At 45.6% G+C, this 21508-nt stretch overlaps 1 protein-coding gene across 5 annotated transcripts in view; it reads left to right on the top strand.

Moving 5' to 3' along the window:
- LOC130197538 (ephrin type-B receptor 1-B) overlaps nucleotides 1–21508 on the top strand; it is a 164295-nt gene that overhangs the window by 86566 nt on the left and 56221 nt on the right. For all 5 annotated transcript variants that reach the window (XR_008832488.1, XM_056420241.1, XM_056420242.1 and 2 more), the window contains exons 4-5: nucleotides 9103–9258; nucleotides 15130–15465. Coding sequence is in view for 4 of the 5 variants with exons in the window: in XM_056420241.1 (XP_056276216.1) it covers nucleotides 9103–9258; nucleotides 15130–15465 (492 nt within the window). In the remaining variant the exon portion in view is untranslated. The remainder of the gene's footprint in view (nucleotides 1–9102; nucleotides 9259–15129; nucleotides 15466–21508) is intronic.

Below are 21508 nucleotides of genomic sequence, written 5' to 3'. Positions count from 1 at the left end.
TTGAAGGCCATAAATGTAATAGACAGTGTAACAGCAAAGGAGCCAAAAGAGCAAGAGTGGGCATCTTTGGCTAACTGCTATAGATTAATTGATCGAGCCATGAAGTTAATGAGCTAGATCCTTTTTAAAAGAGACAAGTGCTGAGACGGAGGAAGCTAATGGTCTCTCACAACGTAGAGTGGTAAGGAAGAGAACGCTATCTATCTTTAAGAATATACTTTAGTCACCGTATGACAGAATCGTATGGTAACTGACGAGGCCTGTAGCTGCTGATTCGATCACCTCATTTTGATCATCCTTCATATTCATAATCCCCAAACAACTCCACAGAGGAGGCAACAACTGTTGTTTTTTACTATAACCTCCAGATAGCTGAATAGCCATTTTTGTGAGTTGACGAACACAATTTATTTTGACAATAACATTTGTGAAAATCCTCGCACCGTCACAATTCAATTCAATTCAATTCAGTTTATTTGTATAGCCCAATTTCACAAATTACAAATTTGTCTCGGAGTGCTTTACAATCTGTACACATAGACATCCCTGCCCCAAAACCACAATAATGTGGCCTAATAAGTAATGTCGGGGGCTTTTTGCTGAGTGAAGTTAGATTGATCAAATCAGCATTGCAATCATATTGCAATCAAACACCGCCAATGAAATGCTCCTTGCTCACATAACTTCTCTTGACTGATTTCACCCCTCATCAAGTAACTCTTCATCTCTGTCTGTCATACCCCCCTTTTCCTTTTTTCTCCCTCTGTCAGTTGGCAGTGGGCAATGAGCCTGGTCAGTCCCTTGTTAGGTTCTGATTACAGTGTAGATTGTCGTGCAAGCACATGTTACTGCCTGCTGAGCGGCGATATATTTGGGAGGGCGGTTTTCTCTACTACACTTGCCAGCCTAAGGATGGATCGGCACAGTGGAGTCTCCTGGAATACCAAGGCCTCCTTGTTGTATCTATCCCCCCCCCCCCACCCGCTCCTCCTCTCTGACCCCTCCTCTATCTGAAAGATATGCTCGGCGCCACGGCCCATAGCTGCTTCTTCCTGGGAAATAGAATTGACCTGAGCGGCTAACTGCCAACGCAACACTCGGTTATGATGAGTCTTTGTGGCGCAAAGAAATTATAGAGCCGTCTTGATCTGTGGACATACATACACATGCGCGTGCAAGCGCATGCAGGCACACGACTCATGCATGTGCTTTCAGTCAGCCAGATTTCCCAGTCGGCTGGTCTGTCATTGGCCGGCTGTTCAAAGGGAAAGTGTTGGCCAAAAAAATACTGGCTGTGAGGTTACCATGGTAACAGCCTGCCCAGGGGCGTGGGCTGTCTGCTAAATTGTGCGCCGGTTTGTTAAGGCATTACACACACTCACACAGACACACACCTTAATTTAAACAGAATGTCTCTTCTGATATTCATTGTCTAGCAGACACCTGCTCTGTTCATTTGCATTAGACTTTTGGAGATTTCACTTCTTTATGTGAAGCAAAGAGATTATTTTGGAGGAATCACTCACTGGCCTATTTATTCTCTTAAACTGGACACTGTCTCACTGTCTCTAGTTATTTTACTGCTGCACTGCCCTCTATCGAATCCAGTCAGACATGGTTTCATTCTACAAACACGCTGCTGAACTGACGTTATATACCCAAGATAAGGGCATTATGGGTAATGTGTTTCCTATTATCTTCTCATTATTCTTTTCCTCATGTGTTCGTCAATGCCTCTCTCTTCCGATACAAAACTACACAGCAATATAACAAGATGTGGAGTTTCAAAGGGTAGCCTAATTTGAGGATGTCTCAGCTTCCTCACGGGGTTTAAGTGGTGTTCACTGGGGTTTCTGCAGCATCAGACGTTGCTGTATTAGCGAGTTGAGAGGGCAGGCATGTCAAGAAGATCGGTGTTTGGTGAGGGTAGCAGAAAGTTAAGAAGTATGTGTTTGAATTTATGCGTAGGCTTGAGTTTGTATGTACGTGGGCAGTTGTGGGTATAGGTGCTGGTTTTTGCTCGAAAGAAAAGGCTCTGACAGGGCCAGAATGGACAGATGATTAATGATCAGGGGCAGTGTTCTGTGGGAGGAACTCTTCAGCATTGCAGCTCTTAACAAAAGCCGACGAGGTATGCTCCAAGCTCTAAACTCTTTTAACCATCCCTTTATTCGAGAGAAAACCTCTCCGGCCCTCTTTTATTCCTCCTCACATTGTCTCTTTCGGTGAGATTAGAAGGTGGTGACAGGAGTTAGTAAAGACATACACTGACCAGACTTGCCAAGTGATGTAAACCACTGTGAACCCTGATGCCTTCAAGGACAGAGGAAATGACCACACTTGAGAGAAGTTACATACCTTTTAGCCTCCGATCGGATCAGATCTTGGGCAGAGATGTTTCTCATGGGTGTCTGTTGGCAGTTTATGAGAAATATGCAAAACATTTATTTAAGCAGTTTATACGAATGAATAGATCATACCCCTAAGAGATATTGTACTCCGACTTTTAATATCCTGCGGGCATTTTCTCTCAAATGCCTTTGTTTCCAGCCATGCCTCTGTCGCAAGGTATTGCATAATGCTTTTCAATGACCTTGTGAAGAAATGGAACACCTGGGTTGGAAAAGCCACTCATTACGTGAATTCTGGCTAGAAAATGAACAATGACAGACGAGCGAGACTGAATACGAATAGGCTGCGGCACTGATTGCCTTTTTGTTTTAAGATGTTGGCTGTCTGGCCACGTTTTGTGTCCCCTCTGTTACACCAACGTGTTCATTTCGCCACTCGGTTGATATTGTCTAATTTGTCAGATATGCAAATCAATGCAGGCATGCACTTGGCTTATGCAGCCTGTGGTTTGAGTGGGTGAGAGTTATTTTTCTGAGTGATTGAGCAATGGAATATTGAAATAGGGGTCAACTGGGGTCTTGACCCAATCATAAGCCTGTCTGTATGAGTGTTTGTGACTAGAGGGGTGTTTGCATGACTCCAAAGCCTGTGATCCATCCCATGTGATGGATGAGGGCGAGGGTTAAGGGTGTTTTGGGGGCTTAAGAGTTGTACTTAAGGGTCACTGACGCTAACCCGGAACTTGTGGCCTTCTTCGGGTCAAGCACCCTCTCTGCACAATGTTTTAACACCTCAGACAAGCAGAGTTATCTCTCAAAGCCCACTGTGAATACATATTGTGGAAAAACGTATGGATTTCAAGGATAATGATAAGGATGTTTATTGTCATCTTAATAACAAGACACAACAAAATGTTGCAGTGACTCATCAGTCAGTTCAGCAGGTAAAGTTACATTACGGATTTAAAACAAGACATTAAATACATATTTTAAAGATAAAACACAGGCATCAATGGCTTTAAAGTGACAAGAGTGCTTTGTAAAAGTTTCGTTTTATTGCTTATCTTCATTTATCTGCAGCATTGTGTGAGCTGGGTATGAGGGATGAGAGAGGGGGGGGGGGGTGATAGAGGAAACTGCACTGGGGGAAAAGCTATTCCTCAGTCTGTTAGTCTGGATTTGGATCATCCAGTATCTTTTTCCTGATGGCAGGGGAAAAAACAAACCCGAGGTGTGCAATGTCTCCGCAGATGTTGCTGGCCTTCTTCTGGAGGCAGCCAGCATACACAGGGTCCAGGTCAGGGTGGGTAACTCCCACCACCCTCTGTGCTGTTCTACCCACACAGACTAGCTCCCTCCCTCCTCTTCTTTGCTGTGCAGCTGGTAGACCACACAGTAAAGCACTGACTGAGGATAGTTTCAATCATGCGTCTGTAGAGGTTTGCCAGAGGTTCAGAAGGCAGGCCGGCTTGTTCTAGCTCCCGCAGGAAGAAGGGCTTCTGCTGGGCTTTCTTCACCAGGTGAGATGTGTTCAGGGACCAAGTGGGTTCTTCAGAAATGTGGAGTGTTTGTAGCTTTGACAGCTGGTCTTGTTTGACAAATTACTGGTTTATACGATGCAGTCATTATCAGACACAGGTGGTCTGATAAGCCGAGGTGTGGAGATGGTGCAACCTTGAATGCTCTCCAGATGTTGGTGTACACCTGGTTCAGAATGTTCTTGTCTCTGGTCGGTAAGCGTACATTTCTGTGGAACATGGGCAGCACTGTCTTTAGTTCTGTGGGGTTGAAGTCTCACACCCAAATCACAGCTCCCTCCAGATGAGCGTTTAGCCGCCTGCATTGCCTACTGGGTGGGGGGAAGGTAGCGTCCCCGGGCCCTACATGTCGCAGGATATCCAGAGGGATAGAATACAATCTTTCAGGGATGTAAACCATACACTGTCCTCCTATGTCAAGGAGTTCAGCTCGCTCATCGTGTATATGAGCCTCTCGCGCACCTCCACCAACTACACACGAAACACACAGGGCAGCAAAGCTGTAATCAGACGGAGAGTGCCGAGCCTCTGTGTAGATGTGTCGATGTGTAGATGTGTAGATGTGTCAATGCGCGCCCCAATCGTAGCAAAAAGCATTTTTACAAAAGAAAATGTCTGAACCTGAGTCATAACTTTGACATGCTTAATGTTGTCAATATTAGAGTGCTACATACTTTCTTTGATGTGATAAACATCTCATATTACAGGATGGAACTCTTTCTTTTAAATCTCAGATTTACCACAGTACCTTTCTACATCTGCTGCTGCCTGCGTCGAATTGCATTTCCCACAATTTCCTGCCAAAACATTTCTGGTGGTTTAAAACCTCACATACTTCAGAGTGATGCCAACGAAAAAGTCACGGCAGGACTTACTGTACTGTAACTTTGAATGGCTTTGAGTGGAAAATCCATTTCCAAAACCCATCTTTACCATAGTACTTTGCATTGGCTTCCTAACTGTACAGTTCCACTTTATCTGACAAGCCAAAATAAATTGTATGCCTCTGCTTCCATATTAACCTGGATTATGATGGGCTATTTACATTCTGCAAATGCACATTCTAAACACATGCCCCTTGTATGACACACAAAGCGTGCTTCCTCCGGATGATGTATTGCCTGCAGTGTGCACTAAACGCTCAGCAAAAACATTGCGTAGTCCAACCTGCAGCAATGCATATGAGCCATTGTTAAAGCCTCTCCTTATAGACTAGCTTGCGTTGCAAATCTTCTCCTGTAGCTCTCGCCAAGGCCAATCAATACATTCATGTAGAGGGGAGATCTGAGTTTTCTCCATATTAAGTTGGAATTTGGAAATGTGTGGTGTACAAAGTCAGTCCACATGCTTGTTTATCCGCTGAATTCAGATTGAGATTGTTGCCGTTATCAGAGATGAAGAGAGAAAGACTACCCGCTGGGGGAATGACAGTGAAGAGATCATCATCGCACGTCTCAGGGTCAGGCTTGCTGTGACATGGGTTCATCGCAGTTAGACTTTGATGAGTAGTGAACAGCGACCTGCAGCTGACATACCTCCGTCAACTCTCTCCTGAGCTCCAGACAGAAAGAGAGACAAACAATGAACTTTAACAAGGATCAGTCAAGTCAGTCAAGACAAGAAAGCAATAAGGGGAGGAAAGGTGGGAGAAGAGCGAGAGCAATTCATTACCAGTGGGACATACCAAAAGAAAAGAAGATGTGAGGGCCGAGAAGGAGAGGAGGAGAATACAGAGAGAATCCTGTAGAGACCACTTGAAAGGGAGGAATGTTTTGGTTTTTGCATGCAGCCAGTTCAGTTGTGGGTTCTCCTCTCACTGGGGAGACTAATTGCTTGTTGATCTAATGTTATATCCCCTCCTGTCCCTGTAAACCAACACATTTGATGAGTTATGGGTCTATTTTTTTCCCTTCAGGACAGGAACTTCTGGCCTCCTCCTATCTAAATATTCACAAATCAGGAGAAAAGACTTTGGGCTCAGTTCCAAAATTCGATGAAGCATAAAGCTACTTAGCCCAACGCTGCCCGCCCCTTCGAACGATAGCTCGGAGAGTTTGCTGACTTTGTTCACATCGCTTTCTGACTATCTCGCTATGTTTTGGTCCATTTCTGTTTATTCCTCCCTCTTGCGCTGTGAGGCAGATCAGTGAGCAGCTAATTAATGAGTTTAATGGTATGATTCATGCACATGTTCTATGTCAATTAGTGAAGGAGTTTCAGCTCCAAGGTACAAATTATAATCCAGACGGACATTTCTGCTGTACTTGATATATATATGTCTGTATATATATATATATATAAATATTTATATGTGTGTGTGTGTGGGTCTGTGTGTGTATCGCTGCCTGTTTGTTTTAGCCTGGCTGTCACTTATCTCCCCTCCTGTAATGCTGATCTTGCAGCATCTTCTGTTGTCCAAGGAGAGGCATTACATTATCTCAGGTTCTGTGGAACGTATGCTAGTCAAGTGGCGGAAAATGTGGGCGCACCGTTTCATTTAATGGGGTCAGCGGTGGTTACACGAGTTGCCGTGTAAATCAGTTCGGTAAATGTATTCTGGAGTTGGGGATAGCATTGATGGCGATACGGGAGTGTTAGGGTGTGTGTTTATGTATGTCTGTGTGTGTGTGCGCGCGTGCGTGTGTGTGTGTGTGTGTATGAATTCTTTTGCTGACAAGTTTGCCGAGGGGCATTTTTGCAGCACTGCTATCTCAGATGGCTGATTCAGCAACAGCCCTCCCCGCTTTCCTCTGGCCCGTTGATGAGTGTCCAGGCCGGCGACTGTCTGTCTGTAAGCACACAACCCGAGGGCAGAACCCAAATGCACATATTCTGCTTACACCCCATTAAACATGCACTGAACAACTTATTGTGATCCCTTTTCATAAGAGTCTGGCCAATAGATTTGAAGCTTGTGTGTGTGTGTGTGTGTGTGTGTGTGTGTGTGTGTGTGTGTGTCTGTGTGTGTCTGTGTGTACGATGTATGAAAGATGATGACACACGAGTTCTCTCCCACTCTCCGTTGGAAAATAATTTTTTTATCTGTGTTTTATCGTCTTGTAATCTCTGATATCTTCAGAAGTTATTGCTTTATAAAATGGCTCTGCAGCTGGTGTGTGCTTCCCCATAGGGCCAGGGAGAGTTTTAAGAGTCTCAATGTTCTTGTATTAGATGAAGCTCGATCTTCTCGCACATGAAATAAAGAGAGGTCACAAACCTCGTCTTTGACGCACTCAAATAGTTGCTCTTGTAAACCCTGTATAACCTGATACTCCTCCATACATCCACATGATAGCCATACACGTGTGCCTTCCAGCTCCTTCTCCTGCTTGATAAGCTGCCGGTGGTTGTTGTGGTGCGGTCATGTACGTGTGCTTAAGTGTGACGGTCCGGCTGTGTGTGGACAGTGTTGTGTGACGAGACGTGAGGTTGGTCAGTTAGCCTTTGGTGTGTCTGTTAGACTGTCACCAACGGAGATGAGGGAGCAGCCGCTGTTAAGGGGCAGCGGCTTGAGTGTGTCTGTGTGTGTGTGTGTGTGTGTGTGCATGATGCCTCCTCTGTCTTCTTCCGCAGTTTTCTTCCCTGCTTTGTCTTTACCCCTCTATCCTTCACTAACAGCCCATCAGAGATGGCCGGCTGAATGGTATGAATGGAACACTTGCAAAAAAAGGGAACCTGCCCTTTTTACGGCGTAATAAAGGAGACTCGGGTTCCCGAACCCCTCAGTGCATTTTCAAATGAAGCATACAATGTTTAAATGGACTCTTAAAGGCCTCTTGATACAAAGGGGAGAAGGTTTTGCTCACATAGCTACTGTTCCACATTCTCCACTGTTTGACCGGGCAGCGAGGGGTCATGGGATTCCTAATCAGATACTATAGAACTATTTGTGGAAAGCAAATTGAGATCCGCTTGCAGCGATTTATTTTGCTTTGAATATCTGAAACGCGAAACCAATGACTCATCGTTTGTTTTACCCGATGCAAATTTCTTGTTACAATAATGTATCTTCGCTGTGCATTTGTGTTTTCACACGACGGTGAGTACCCCACGTCCCCATTTCTCAGCCGCAGTCGAGCCTTTACATTCCTTTACTCGGGCAAATCGACGCAGCTGGAGAAACTGTAGGACGCTTGTCCCATTCAATTTATAACCCCTCCCCTCCGGAGTGCAGCGGCATCTCAGCTCCGTTTCAGTAAGCCTGCTAAAATATTAGACATTCATCATGGTTATTATAGTCAGTAAATCCTTCCACACAGTGCAGAAGCCCTTCAGCTTTGTATTCTTTTGGGAGATGAGAGTAAATGGATTTGGTTATTGCCTGTACTGGCCCAGTGATATCAACCACAATAATCTTTGTCCTCCACCACAGCCTTTAACATTTAAGGCTCAAACACATGAAGCCAACCTCCACTAATTTACAACTTTTCCTCATGTACTAAGCTCACAATTTGTACAATATTATACTGCTGAGCTACAGCTAATTGCCAGCTGACCATTGACAGTTTTGTGCCCTTACAACCTAATGTCACTATGTTCAAAATCTAGAAATTAAAACCAAACAAACTTGTCAATCATCTTCATGCCACCATCATTTTGATTAAAAAGTTGAGTTAAACGATCAGAATATAAATTGAATATATGTCTGATTATATGTTGGTACTTTATAGTGTGTCTATGTGATCATGTATGATTGAAATGGGGCATATGTTGCAATGGTGACCACAACAATGCAACAACTACCAATGTTGGACCACAGATTGCCAACTTTCTACTTTCTAATTTTCACAATTGTAGACTCTGTATTAAAGGAATTTGGCATTTTAGAAAATCTTTGCTGGATGAGAAAACTGATCCACTCATGTCTCATGCCAAATATTCAGCAAAACAGCCAGCAGCCGGTTAGCTTATCTTAGCTTAGCATTAAGAATGAGAGCAGGGGGAAACAGCTAGCCTAACTCTGTCCAAAGGGAACCAACTCCACCTCAAGCTCACTAACAAACATGTTACATCTCATTTGTTTAATCCATATAAGTGTGTACTAATGTGTGGTGTCACGGGGGTCCTGTGTGGGAATGTCAGTTTTAACTTGGACTCTTTTCTCAGTCTGTTTTCATCTCTGCTCACCATTCTAGCTGACATACTGGACCCAAATGCCTGTGCATATTTATTTTTCTCATTTATTTTCTAACATTGCTTCTCTGCTCCCGCAGCATGCCCCCCGGGTACCTTCAAATCAACCCAGGGTCCAGGTCTGTGTCTACAGTGCCCTCCCAACAGCCGCTCCACAGCCGAGGCCGCGACCATCTGCGTGTGCCGCAACGGTTACTACCGCGGCGATGCTGATCAGCCGGATGAACCCTGCACCAGTGAGTTCCTCGCACATTAAACTTCACCTACATACTCCAACACGTCACACACTTACATTTGTGTTGGACGAGCACCTGGAATTGGCCGCCGTGTCTCCGTTTTAGCATCTATTTGTATGCATCAATATTGAATAGACTGGTCATGCATATACAAGCCGCTATATTTTCATTACGACAGTGTGGAGATTGATTTTTTCCCATCTCACTATGTGTCTCTTTCTCACTGTCATCACACCAGCACGTGCAGTCGCATTTAAATGAGCATGTATCCTAGTCCTCTCGGTGTGGTCGTAATAATCATTTTCAGATTTCCATTATTGACGATTCCATCACTGAGGCATTGAGCTTCCTCTCTCTTTCCTCTCTATCTTATATGTCTACTTTTCTTGCTGTTGTTCGTTCTTTTTTTGGGATATCATCCCCCGAAGTCCTAATTACTCAGGCCAGGCAGATGCTGCACCACTGTCCTGCCGCTACCCACTGGAGAGCCAATAAGGCCTCTTACAGCATCATATCTATCTTGATATGACGTAAAAGCAATATGCTAAGCTTTCCTGTCGTTCCCTGCTGACACACAGTTACACAGAAGGAGAGCACCGTTAGACCCCAAAAAAGTTGTTTACCTCTCTTCCATTTGCTGCCACTGGGGAGTGTCTTAATGGTTTGTTCTCCTCACAACAGCAGTTCTGGACGTGTCATTGGTGTGGTTAGGTATTCATTTCGATTTATTCACATAGACCTGGCTAATTGGCCTCAGGAATGGGCTCAGGACCACGCTCCTTTCTTCAGCGTTTAGCAGATGTAGCCTTTACAGCTAAAACGTGTGTTGAATGCACCTCTTTCGCCATGTTTCTTTCTTCTAACTATGAATAGGTGCCTTAAAGCTGCCAGTGGATCCCAAATGTAGCGCGTCCGTCTGACTGTTTGAACGCTTTCCAAGTGTAGCCATCCACAGCTTTAAGCTTTGGATGTTCTCAACGGATGACACCCCACTTTCACCTTGTGTTGTCTCCGCCCTCCCATGGTATTCTACATATGTCTCTGGTGAATTAGTCAGCGCTCCATCGACTATAGCATCTGCCTCTACCTTGAGGCCTTGTATTTTCCCGAAGCAATCTCCACAACAGCTCCCCAGTGGAGCTTCTTGAACAGATCCCGCTGGTCTGTGTTCAGTTTCCGAATGCAGGACACGTTACTTTTGTTCTCTACTTTCAATCAAGGCACTTCTGTCTTGTCTTCTCTGTCTACTCTGTTCCTTTTTTCTTCTCCTTCACACTCAGTTTTCCTCTCAACATCAGTACATCTTCACTCCTCTCAATATAATGATATTTATATGAGGCTAGACTATTTTTCAGTTTTAAATACACATCCTAGGTGCCCAATAAAAAAAAATGTTTTAATAAGTTGAAATAAGTAAAAAGTGCACAATATTCCAATCACAGTTGCACAGTAATAACACCAGTACATTATGAATAAAATATTCATTACAGAAGATACAAGTCTTTACTTTCATGCATTTCAAATGTACAAATAATTAGTTTTCCAACCCTCCCTTTTAACGTTAAAATCTTAAACCAACCTCAGTTCTTCCACAATTTTTTATTGATCGAATTATATTGCAACGGCACATTGAAAGCCTTCTCTGAAGGTTGAATCACAAACTAACAGCTGAGCTCGGTGCTCAGGGTGCCCTAGATCTCAGCAGGGGGGGTGCAGTGAGATCATCCTAGTAAGAATCTCTTTAATACTGCTGGTCCTGATAAGAGCACTGCTTGAGTAGCATAAATCAGGCCAATCTGCAGCAGCAGAAGCTGAAGCGCTTCTCGCCGCCATCAGAGGCGCGGGGTCCTTGTGCGCTCCAGATCAGTCTGATTAGCTTGCTGATGGATTGTCCGACGCCCGGCTCTGTCAGCAGGGGGCTCGACGTAACCCAAACTCCCCTCCACCTACAAGACTTCTTTCATGCGCTGACTGCAGCCATGCCTGAACACCACACCAAGCGTTCTGTCTCGCTGCGTGAAGCCCACTCCTCTCAGCTTGGCTACCCAGTACCCTGGGCTTTGGGAATGTGGTTTGCTGTGCGTCGTTTCCTTCCTCAGGCTCCCCCTGGTCTCACGTAGCCGTGGGCGTGCGCGTGTGAAAAGGAATTCATGTGTATGTGTGAGGACGGTGTGCTGGGGGGGAGGTCAGCCAGCTCCACCATGCTGGGTTTCTCCATGTGTGAGTCGGAGAAGGAGAATGACAAGCTGAGTGCTAACTGAGGGGAGTCGGGCGCTGAAACCAGTGCTGATTGGTCCGTAGGAGAGAAAGGATGCAGTAATGGAGCATGCTAGTGTAAAAAAATTGTGGAGAGGGGAAGGAAATGATGGGAAGGAGGGATAATGACAAAGATAGACAGAAGAAGAAGAAATACAGTGACAGTGACAAACAGAGATTTTAATATATGCATTTGAAGGTTAAGTCTGAATGTAGAAGAACTACCAGGATATGCCCCAGTGAGGCATAATACAATGGTATTTAAAACAAAATATATAAGTCGATCAATATAACATATTGGAAAAGAGAAGGGAAATGGGAGGGTTCTGATGGGTTGCGACATTCCTGGTCCGCATTGGCTCTGAATGTCGAGGATCAAATTCAATCCTTCAATATCTGTGGCCCGTCCCTTGAAAACCTCCTTGAGCCCTGTCAAACACTGTCTGCACCTTGTGAAAACAAACAAAACCCACCAGAGTTCCTGACTGAAAAGAACAAAGCTATCTACTTTTCCATTCTCCTCAGCAGTCCATTTCGACGTTTCTTCTTCTCCGCTCTCCTATTCACTGCATATTCTCTCTCCTTGTTCTGTGTTCAAAGAGAAAGAGGAGGGAGCCGTCAAAGTGCATAAATATTCAGTTCTTTTATCTACGTTTTTTTTCTCCACATCATGAATTGTGTTGTCAGTTCTGCAGTCAGTTGACGATGCTTCCCACAGCCGTAAGATTGCCAGTTTCCTCTCTCGGTAAATAGTAAATGGAGCTAAGTCAAGGTAATTGTCCTACTCTAATCCATCTACTGGTGAGGAAGACATGATGCTCCACAGCAGTGAGCTCATGCATGCTCACATGTTCGAAAAAAACACTAGTTTATCGCTCTCTCTCCCTTATTCTCTCTCTATCTCTACACAGGGCCCTTCTGTTTGTACCTCAACACCTATTTTAAAATATGGAAACAAACAGTTTGGGAGAAGAGAAGCTCCGGTCTTCGACCCTTCGAAAGGGCAAATGAGTAAACACTGTTCACAAGTGTTTGTTTTGGTCACTGGAACACTGTGTTAGCAGGCCGTCGACAAAACTACACATCTGTCTGAGTCCACCTTTAGCAGTGGCCACAACTCAGACGCTCCCCTCTGAGTACTGCATGTATGTGCATGGAAGACATGTGGAGTGGCATCGTCTCATTTATTTGATCATAACTCTGGAGATAATGACATTGCAGTAACAAGAAAACTAGGAAAACAAGTAGAGACAAAAAAAGCGGCTGAAAAACAATTGAACATTTGGTCGTTACTGGAAAAAAAATAGTTTTGTAGTTTATTGAAAACAAGGTGAGCAGACTTGTACCATCCCCACAAACAGCTTAAATCATCTGGCTCCCTGTTTGCTTTGCTACATCCGGGCCCTGCTGTCCTCTGCTTCCTGCAGAATAACTGGGTTAGCTAGTATCATCTTGCCCCTGCGATTACCACAGCTGGTAAAAGGGTATTAAATAAATGATGCAATTGCCCGTACTAAATCAAATATCACTGGCATTGATACATGCTCATTATCACATACGTGCAAATTACCTGACATCTCGCACTGGTCGATGTGACGGAGACGATGCTTTGCTCCTATCATTAAAGTGAAAACCACGTGTACGTAAGGCCAACCAAATCCGACTGGCACAGCTAAATGAACGCAAGCGGAGAGACTGTAAGGAACGGTCTCAACAAATTAAATCCTATGGCGAATTAAAACAGTGAAAGCTCTGGTTAAGTGGCCGTCACATCGGATTTCTTGAGCCATCCTCGCATACGCCGAGCGCGGTTGTAATTGGGATGAAAGTGTGCGATGCCGTGTTCACGCTTCTTTTCCTCGTTCTCACACCATTGTGAGAATACTTTGTTACAGACAATGCAGGCATCAGTGCACAGAAAGAGAGAGTTTTTCCGTTTGTGTTTGTGTCACATGCATTTTCCACATGGGCGGACGTCCATTGCGTTTCCCAGCAATGCACAATTTAGGGCATGTGCATGTGTGCGATGGATTCAATTCAATTCAATTCAGTTTATTTGAATAGCCCAATTTCACAAATTACAAATTTGTCTCGGAGTGCTTTACAATCTGTACACATAGACATCCCTGCCCCAAAACCTCGCATCGGACCAGGAAAAACTTCCAAATGACACAGAGGATGCAAGTGGTGTGAGTAACATATGAAGTGCCGATAGTGCAGTCCGCGAGGGGAAAGGTGCTGCCAATTCCCTTACATGGCCTGTTGTTTACACCAACTCCTCCCACCCTCCCCCATTTGCTGTATTTTCCCTCTGCATACGATACAGACGGTATCATCCAAGGACCAAGTGCGACCAGGTTGTGCATCTGCAGCACTAACTGTCCTCTTAGCCAGACCATAATAATCACACAATGGAGGTCACGCCCTTTTTCCTGCCACTGACCTCTCTGTTGTTGAGGCACCGAGCCGAGGTCGCAGCAGTAACAGCGCCTTTGCCTCACCCTTGTTTTTTCTGCCGCTTCGTCCCGGCTCCCCGGGGCGATTTGACACGGCTCGGCTGCAACGATGATTAATTTGTGTCTGCGTCGACTGAAGTAACTGTCTGCCCTCAGCCCACGGTAACGGGAAACTCAAGTGCCGTGTGTCATTATATGCTTGAGAGTATATGTATGTATGCTTGTTGTCATTTTTCTCTGGTGGGCGAAAAAAAAAAAAAAAAGGAAAGGAAGTAGAGCATGTTCGAGAGCTGAATAATTCTTCAAAGGGTTTCCAGAATTGAGTTGATTTTTTTTTTTTTTTCTGCAGTCGTCATGGTTTTAGAAGTGGGTCAGTTAAACTCCTCTTTTAATGATAAAGGTCAGGCTTTATGGAGGATAAATTGGAGCCAGATCAGCTCTGCAGGGCCGCTTCACTTAACCGAAGCAGCACTGACTAAGGGCTTTGGCAAGCTTCTGCTTTATCGGCACAGTCTGGTATCTGAGAAGAAAGAGCTCCCTCTGAGCAGCTCCACGGACAGTCTCGGCTAAGCAAAATTATACACTGCCGTGAGAGCAGATTTGAACTCTTAAGAATTGTGCTTCAATCGCGGGAGGCTGAACAAGCCACTTTTCTACAACCTGATATTAAGCCTCCACTCGAGCGAAACAACTATTTTATTATTTCTCGATTCCTTTCGGAGTGTCGTCTTTGAGGATCTGCTCCAGCTGTGGGCTATGAGGGAGTGAATGGGAGCGTGAATCTCCAGAGCCACTTGGATAATAATACGCCATGCAACACTGCATTTAGCTAAATAACTCATGTTTGATATACACAAACTTTTCGCCGTATGATCTCTCTGGGTGTGAATGGAATAAATTAGCGTTACAATTGTGCTGAAGATGGAGAAAAACTAAACCCCAAAAACACTTTATTACAGGGTTGTAAATTGACTAAATTGACCTAACAGCAGGCAGATTTATGAAACCGTTTTCCCTGACAAGCAAAGCATTATTTTGCCTGAAGCATCTTGACATCTTACCTTGTGGATTTCCTAATATAAAATCTATTCCTCCGTAAAGGTAAAGGACACTCGCTGAAATGCCTTTTGGATTCCATCTTTTCTCCGTGTGTCTTCAGGTGTCCCATCCAGCCCGAGGAACGTGATCTCCATCGTGAACGAAACCTCTGTGATCCTGGAGTGGCATTCTCCCAGGGAAACCGGCGGCCGCGAGGACGTCGTCTACAACATCGTGTGCAAAAAGTGCCGGGCCGACCGGAGCTCCTGCTCCCACTGCGACGACAACGTGGACTTCGTCCCTCGGCAGCTGGGCCTGACTGACACCAGGGTGTTCATTAGCAACCTGTGGGCTCACACGCTCTATAGCTTTGAAATACAAGCTGTGAACGCAGTGAGCAACAAGAGCCCGTACCCGGCCCAGCACGTCTCCATAGACATCACCACCAACCAGGCTGGTAAGTGGCCGCTATACGTCTCGTGATGATGGCTGCGTGGCCTTGGATGAGGACGATGACTATCTCGTCTTATCCGTTCGAAATGGCACATGTTATTATTAGAATCCTAATCCACGGCGAAGCCACGACTTCAAGGCTCAAAGCTCAGGGCCAGCTGGTTGAGTGGAAGTTGTACATCCATGCTCTGCTTCCCTGAATCAAAGTAATGGAAAACATGATGGAGGAGTTCAGACTCTGACCCAACACACAGCACGTTGCATGTGGCAGGACACGCGTAGTTTACAGCGCCATCCCTCTTTCCTTTGTAGTCTATTTACACTTCAGATCTGATGGGGGGGGGGGGGGGGAATAGTCCCATAATGCATTTCTCTTTGTGCATTCCAGAAATTCTTGCTTTTTAACACTGCTCAAGGTAATCATCCTTCAAAAAACAACACGAGTCATTTATGAAACCCCTTCGATTGTTTTAAGTTCACATCTGGAAGGCGAGTGCTTCACTGACTGAAACATCCTTTTGTTGTTTTCCTCTGGTGTTTGTTTAACGAGACTTTGTTTGGAGAGCAATGCCGCACAGCCAGTTAGTACTTCTCTCCTCACGGAAGGCTACACCCCAGTTGAAACCTGTCTGTAAATCTTCCGACGTGTACACTGCTGTCTGAATTAAAAATAAAAACAAGATGAAAAAGAGAATTCATCTTGCTTCAAGATTCAAGATGTTTTATTTGTCACATACACACACAGGGTGTGCAGTGAAATGAAAGTGGCAATGCTCAGCAGGAATGTGCAAGGGCAACAAGTACACACTATTTACAATAAAAAACAACACAATATTTACAGTAAGTGTGTGTGTGTGTGTGTGTGTGTGTGTGTGCCTAAGAGGGGCAGTTGTGTGGGTCTATGTGGGGGTCCTGGTGAGGTCGGAGTTCACAGTCCTGATGGCCTGAGGAAAGAAACTCCGTCTCAGTCTCTCTGTTCTTGCAGCGTGACTACGGAGGCGCCTGCCTGACCGCAGCAGCTGAAACAGTCTGTTGTTGGGGTGGTGAGGATCCTTCATGATCCTGCCGGCTCTGGTTCTGCACCTCCTGGTGTACAAGCCTGCAGGGTGGGGAGTGTAGTTCCAATAGTGCGTTCAGCCGAACGCACTACTCTCTGCAGAGCCTTCCTGTCCTGGGCGGAGCAGTTGCCAAACCAGGCTGTGATGCTTCCTGTCAGGACGCTCTCTACAGCTCCAGAGTAGAAGGACTGAAGGATCCTCTGGGAAACTTTAAATTTCCTCAGCTGCCTGAGGTGGTAGAGGCGCTGCCTTGCCTTTCTCACCAGAGTGTCTGTGTTCGTTGACCATGTCAGATCCTCGGTGATGTGGACTCCCAGGTATTTATACCCGCTCACCCTCTCCACAGTAGTCCCGTTAATCCCCAGTGGTGAGTACGTCCTCTGTTGTTGTACCCTCCTAAAGTCCACAATCAGCTCCTTAGTTTTGGTGGCTTACTTAATAATAATAATAACAGTAATAATAATAATAAGGCACTACATTTTTATAGCGCTTTTCAAAGTGCTCAAATACACTTCTGCCCTTTTCATAACTTCTGAGCCTTCGGCGTGATCTACATGGCCGCCATTTCTTGTTGTACGGTTCTCAGCTTAGCAGGCAACAGACGGACGTGTTGAACTACAAGCTTCACCTTTGGTGTTGTATAGCATCCATCCAGCGTCCAATACTTTAATGTCAGACTGAACTGAAGGAGGCCAACTCAGGATAGAGGCTTGTTCTCTCTCTCTCTCTCTCTCTCCATGTCTGTCTCCCTGTATGTTTGGGTTGTTGTGCATGTGCATCCTCTGACTTTGCCTGTGATGGATCTGAGCCTAGCCATTGAAAATGACCTTCATCCTCTTATATTTCTCTCTCTCTCTTCCTCCCAATCTCTCTCAATATGTTTGTGTGTGCTCATCCTCTAACTGTGCCCGAGGGAACCTGAGCCCAGCCGATGGAGATGACGGGTCGAGGATAACGTCTTTGCCGGTCCTTTCTGCGACCGCGTTTTTCCTGCTCTTGTAGATGTTGCACACATGGAGCTCTTATCAAGGGACACGTGTTGAGTGAAACATGTAGATGAGGCTCTCTTTGTTTCCCCGTGTTTCTGTGGATGAGGCGGACCGTGAAATCCCAGCGTAAGCTTGTGGGACTGAGTAACAGACAGGAAGTGGCGTGACTGAGTGGTAAAAGATAGGGATGCTCAGATCTGACTCCTCCAGTCCTGTCACCAAGACCTTGGTTTGGATTATTGGCCAATATCAGCCGATCAGATACCACATTGCTCTCCTCACTTTGTAAATCAAAATGTAACAAATAAATACATAGATATAAATGTACTTCATTGTTATTTATTATTACAATAATAGACATGAACTTTTAATACCAATTCAAATGTAAATCTTTTTAATGTAGCAACACATTTTTCAAAACTTAAACGGGAATTAAAATTCCAGTATTTTATGTACATTGTATATACACATATGCTTTAAATGAATAGATCAGACCCATTGTCTCCAGTTCTAAGAGTCAGTATCGTCCCGGTTTCGTTATCAGTACATCCCTCGGGAAAGATTTTTATTTCAGTTCATACTGGCAAGATTCCCATCAAGAAAGAGTCTCACTTTATTCAGCTCGTGGCCCTGGAACCTTTCGTTGGCCATGCTTTATGATGTTCTGTGTTATAGTCTCTACTCTACTCAGACTGATCTAATGACAAAATACCTCACGTCAAAAGAATTATTGATGCACATTTCTACTATTATTGTGGAATCTACTTATTTCACATTTATCTCAAAGACCAGTGAAATGAGAGTTGTGTTATTCAGGTCCATTTTGTATAGGAGTACCATTTTGAAATGAAATCCGGCCCAGTTGGTAGAGAGGGCATACCGTATCTGATTACGATGACCGATTACTAATGACCGACTGAACTTGTCTTTGTCTGAGTATGAGTCAGGGGGGGGGGGGGGGGGGTAGTGGGAGGGAAGACGGGGCGGGATGGAGAAAGGGACCTTCTTTCTCCTCTTTCTTTCTTCCTTTGACCAGACTGCGACCGTGAGGGAGAGGAAAATAAGGGAGTAAATAGGTCTGATTATCAGGGTGGCCTAATGGGGCTGACTGGCCCCATTTGACAGGCTAATAGCACACTTGACAGATAGATGTAGAAGAAGCAATGCCCAGGCCTATTGTTGAAGTCTTCTGCAGTAATGAGGTGTCTGCCAGTAATCTGCCGGGCCTGTGTCCAGCCCTATGTGGCCCTTTGTAGCCAGGTAATTGCACTGTTCCTAGTTTCGACAGGGTTTTTATTGGCAGGCCACTGAAGAAGCAGAAGTATCCACAAGGGATTTGTGTTGATATTAATGCACTTCAAAGATGAGACACTCTTTAAAAGTGGCGCTGTATTGTTGAGGGTTCATGAATTTATGCAGCATTTTCTCTTTCTTTTATGGATTCTCTGGTCCGTTCATTTGGTTGTTTTGTGCACTGCACGCATGATGCAAGGTTGGGAGGGGTGGCGTAACACAATGCAAGTCCATGTTTAATAGGAGAGGTGTATTTTGAGCCTGGAGGACCGATCCCAATGCAACGTCAGTCATCATCCATACAATGGTGTCAACGCACCAATCTTACCCAATACATCGTAATTGTTGCAAATGGGTAATGATGTGAATGAAGCTGGAGTCCAGGGTGTTGGTGCCCATACTATTTTTGTCCTTATTAAAGCAGCAGAACGCCAACATTACAACAAAAACACAGGTGAAAATAACTTAATTACTAAGCATCAGAATGGCAACTTAAGCAAAAACAAAGGATGATAATTAAAACAGTAGAATAGACCGATTTATTTCTGCACATCTGGGTACGCTCAGAAACACGGGACTCTAGAAAGCTACGATTTATAGTAATATTATGGATGCGTGTCATGAAAGTGTGCATAACAGCTCACACATTTAATTATTTAAGCCTTAAAACATAATCGTATGATCAATTAAAACATTTTTGAAAGTAAAAGGTGCACTACTCACCGTCTCCTCTAAAGTGCATCTTGGCACAGCTTGATTCAAGATTCAAGATTCAAGATGTTTTATTTGTCACATACACACACAGGGTGTGCAGTGAAATGAAAGTGGCAATGCTCAGCAGGAATGTGCAAGGGCAACAAGTACACACTATTTACAATAAAAAACAACACAATATTTACAGTAAGTGTGTGTGTGTGTGTGTGTGTGTGTGTGCCTAAGAGGGGCAGTTGTGTGGGTCTATGTGGGGGTCCTGGTGAGGTCGGAGTTCACAGTCCTGATGGCCTGAGGAAAGAAACTCCGTCTCAGTCTCTCTGTTCTTGCAGCGTGACTACGGAGGCGCCTGCCTGACCGCAGCAGCTGAAACAGTCTGTTGTTGGGGTGGTGAGGATCCTTCATGATCCTGCCGGCTCTGGTTCTGCACCTCCTGGTGTACAAGTCCTGCAGGGTGGGGAGTGTAGTTCCAATAGTGTGTTCAGCCGAACGCACTACTCTCTGCAGAGCCTTCCTGTCCTGGGCGGAGCAGTTGCCAAACCAGGCTGTGATGCTTCCTGTCAGGACGCTCTCTACAGCTCCAGAGTAGAAGGACTGAAGGATCCTCTGGGAAACTTTAAATTTCCTCAGCTGCCTGAGGTGGTAGAGGCGCTGCCTTGCCTTTCTCACCAGAGTGTCTGTGTTTGTTGACCATGTCAGATCCTCGGTGATGTGGACTCCCAGGTATTTATACCCGCTCACCCTCTCCACAGTAGTCCCGTTAATCCCCAGTGGTGAGTACGTCCTCTGTTGTTGTACCCTCCTAAAGTCCACAATCAGCTCCTTAGTTTTGGTGACATTCATGATGAGGCTGTTGTCCTGGCACCAGAGTGACAGATCAGCAACTTCCTCCAGGTAGGCCTTCTCGTCGTTGTCGGAGATCAGGCCCACCACCACTGTGTCATCCGCAAACTTGATGATGGTGTTGGAGCTGAACCTGGCCACACAGTCATGTGTGTACAGGGAGTACAGTAGGGGGCTGAGGACGCAACCCTGGGGGGATCCTGTGTTCAGGGTGAGGGATTTGGAGGTGTGTCTGCCCACCCTGACCACCTGTGGCCTGGCGGTCAGGAAGTCCAGGATCCAAGCACACAGGGGTGTTCAGTCCCAGCTCAATCAGCTTGCCGCCCAGTCTGGAGGGACTATGGTGTTGAAAGCTGAACTATAATCAAGGAACAGCAGTCTCACATCGCCCCCCCTCTGGCTGTCCAGATGAGAGAGTGTGGTGTGCAGTACCTGGGAGACAGCATCATCCGTGGATCTGTTTGGGCGATAAGCAAACTGCAGCGGGTCCATGGAGGAAGGGAGGAAGGCGCAGATGTAGTCCTTTATCAGCCTCTCAAAGCATTTCATGACCACCGAGGTGAGGGCCACCGGTCGGTAGTCATTCATACATGCTGGAGAAGCATTCTTGGGCACAGGGACAATAGTGGATCTCTTGAAGCAGGCGGGGACCACGGACTCAGCCAGGGAGAGGTTGAATATTGTGGTGAACACTGGAGCTAGCTGGTTAGCACATGTCTTCAGTACTCGCCCAGATATGCCATCTGGACCTGCAGCTTTCCTGGTGTTCACCCTCAACAGAGCCCTCCTCACACTGTGCTCGGTCACAGAGAGTGTGTGTTCATCCCCAGCGGTAGAACTCACCTCGGCTACGCTAACGGTGTTGTTGTTAGCCGGCGAGCTAGCGCTGTTGTTGCTAGCCTCAAACCGTGCATAAAATGAGTTCAGGTCGTCCGCTAGGGATGCGTCGGCACTCACCATAGCGGGGTCTGCTCTGGTAGTCTGTGATAGTCCGTAGCCCCTGCCATAGGCGCCTGGTGTCGCGCTGCTCCATCTGTGATTCCACTCTGTCTCGGTACCTCCTCTTGGCCTCCTTCACCGCCTCCTCAGTCCATAGACCGCTGCCTTGTACTCGTCCATGTTGCGGATACAAGACCGGAGTTATAGGCAGCAA

The sequence above is a fragment of the Pseudoliparis swirei genome, chromosome 8 (genome assembly GCF_029220125.1).
Source record: "Pseudoliparis swirei isolate HS2019 ecotype Mariana Trench chromosome 8, NWPU_hadal_v1, whole genome shotgun sequence".
Lineage (NCBI taxonomy): Eukaryota > Metazoa > Chordata > Actinopteri > Perciformes > Liparidae > Pseudoliparis > Pseudoliparis swirei.
Note: the sequence above shows the minus strand (reverse complement) of the source record. Positions and strands in the feature narration are given on the sequence as shown.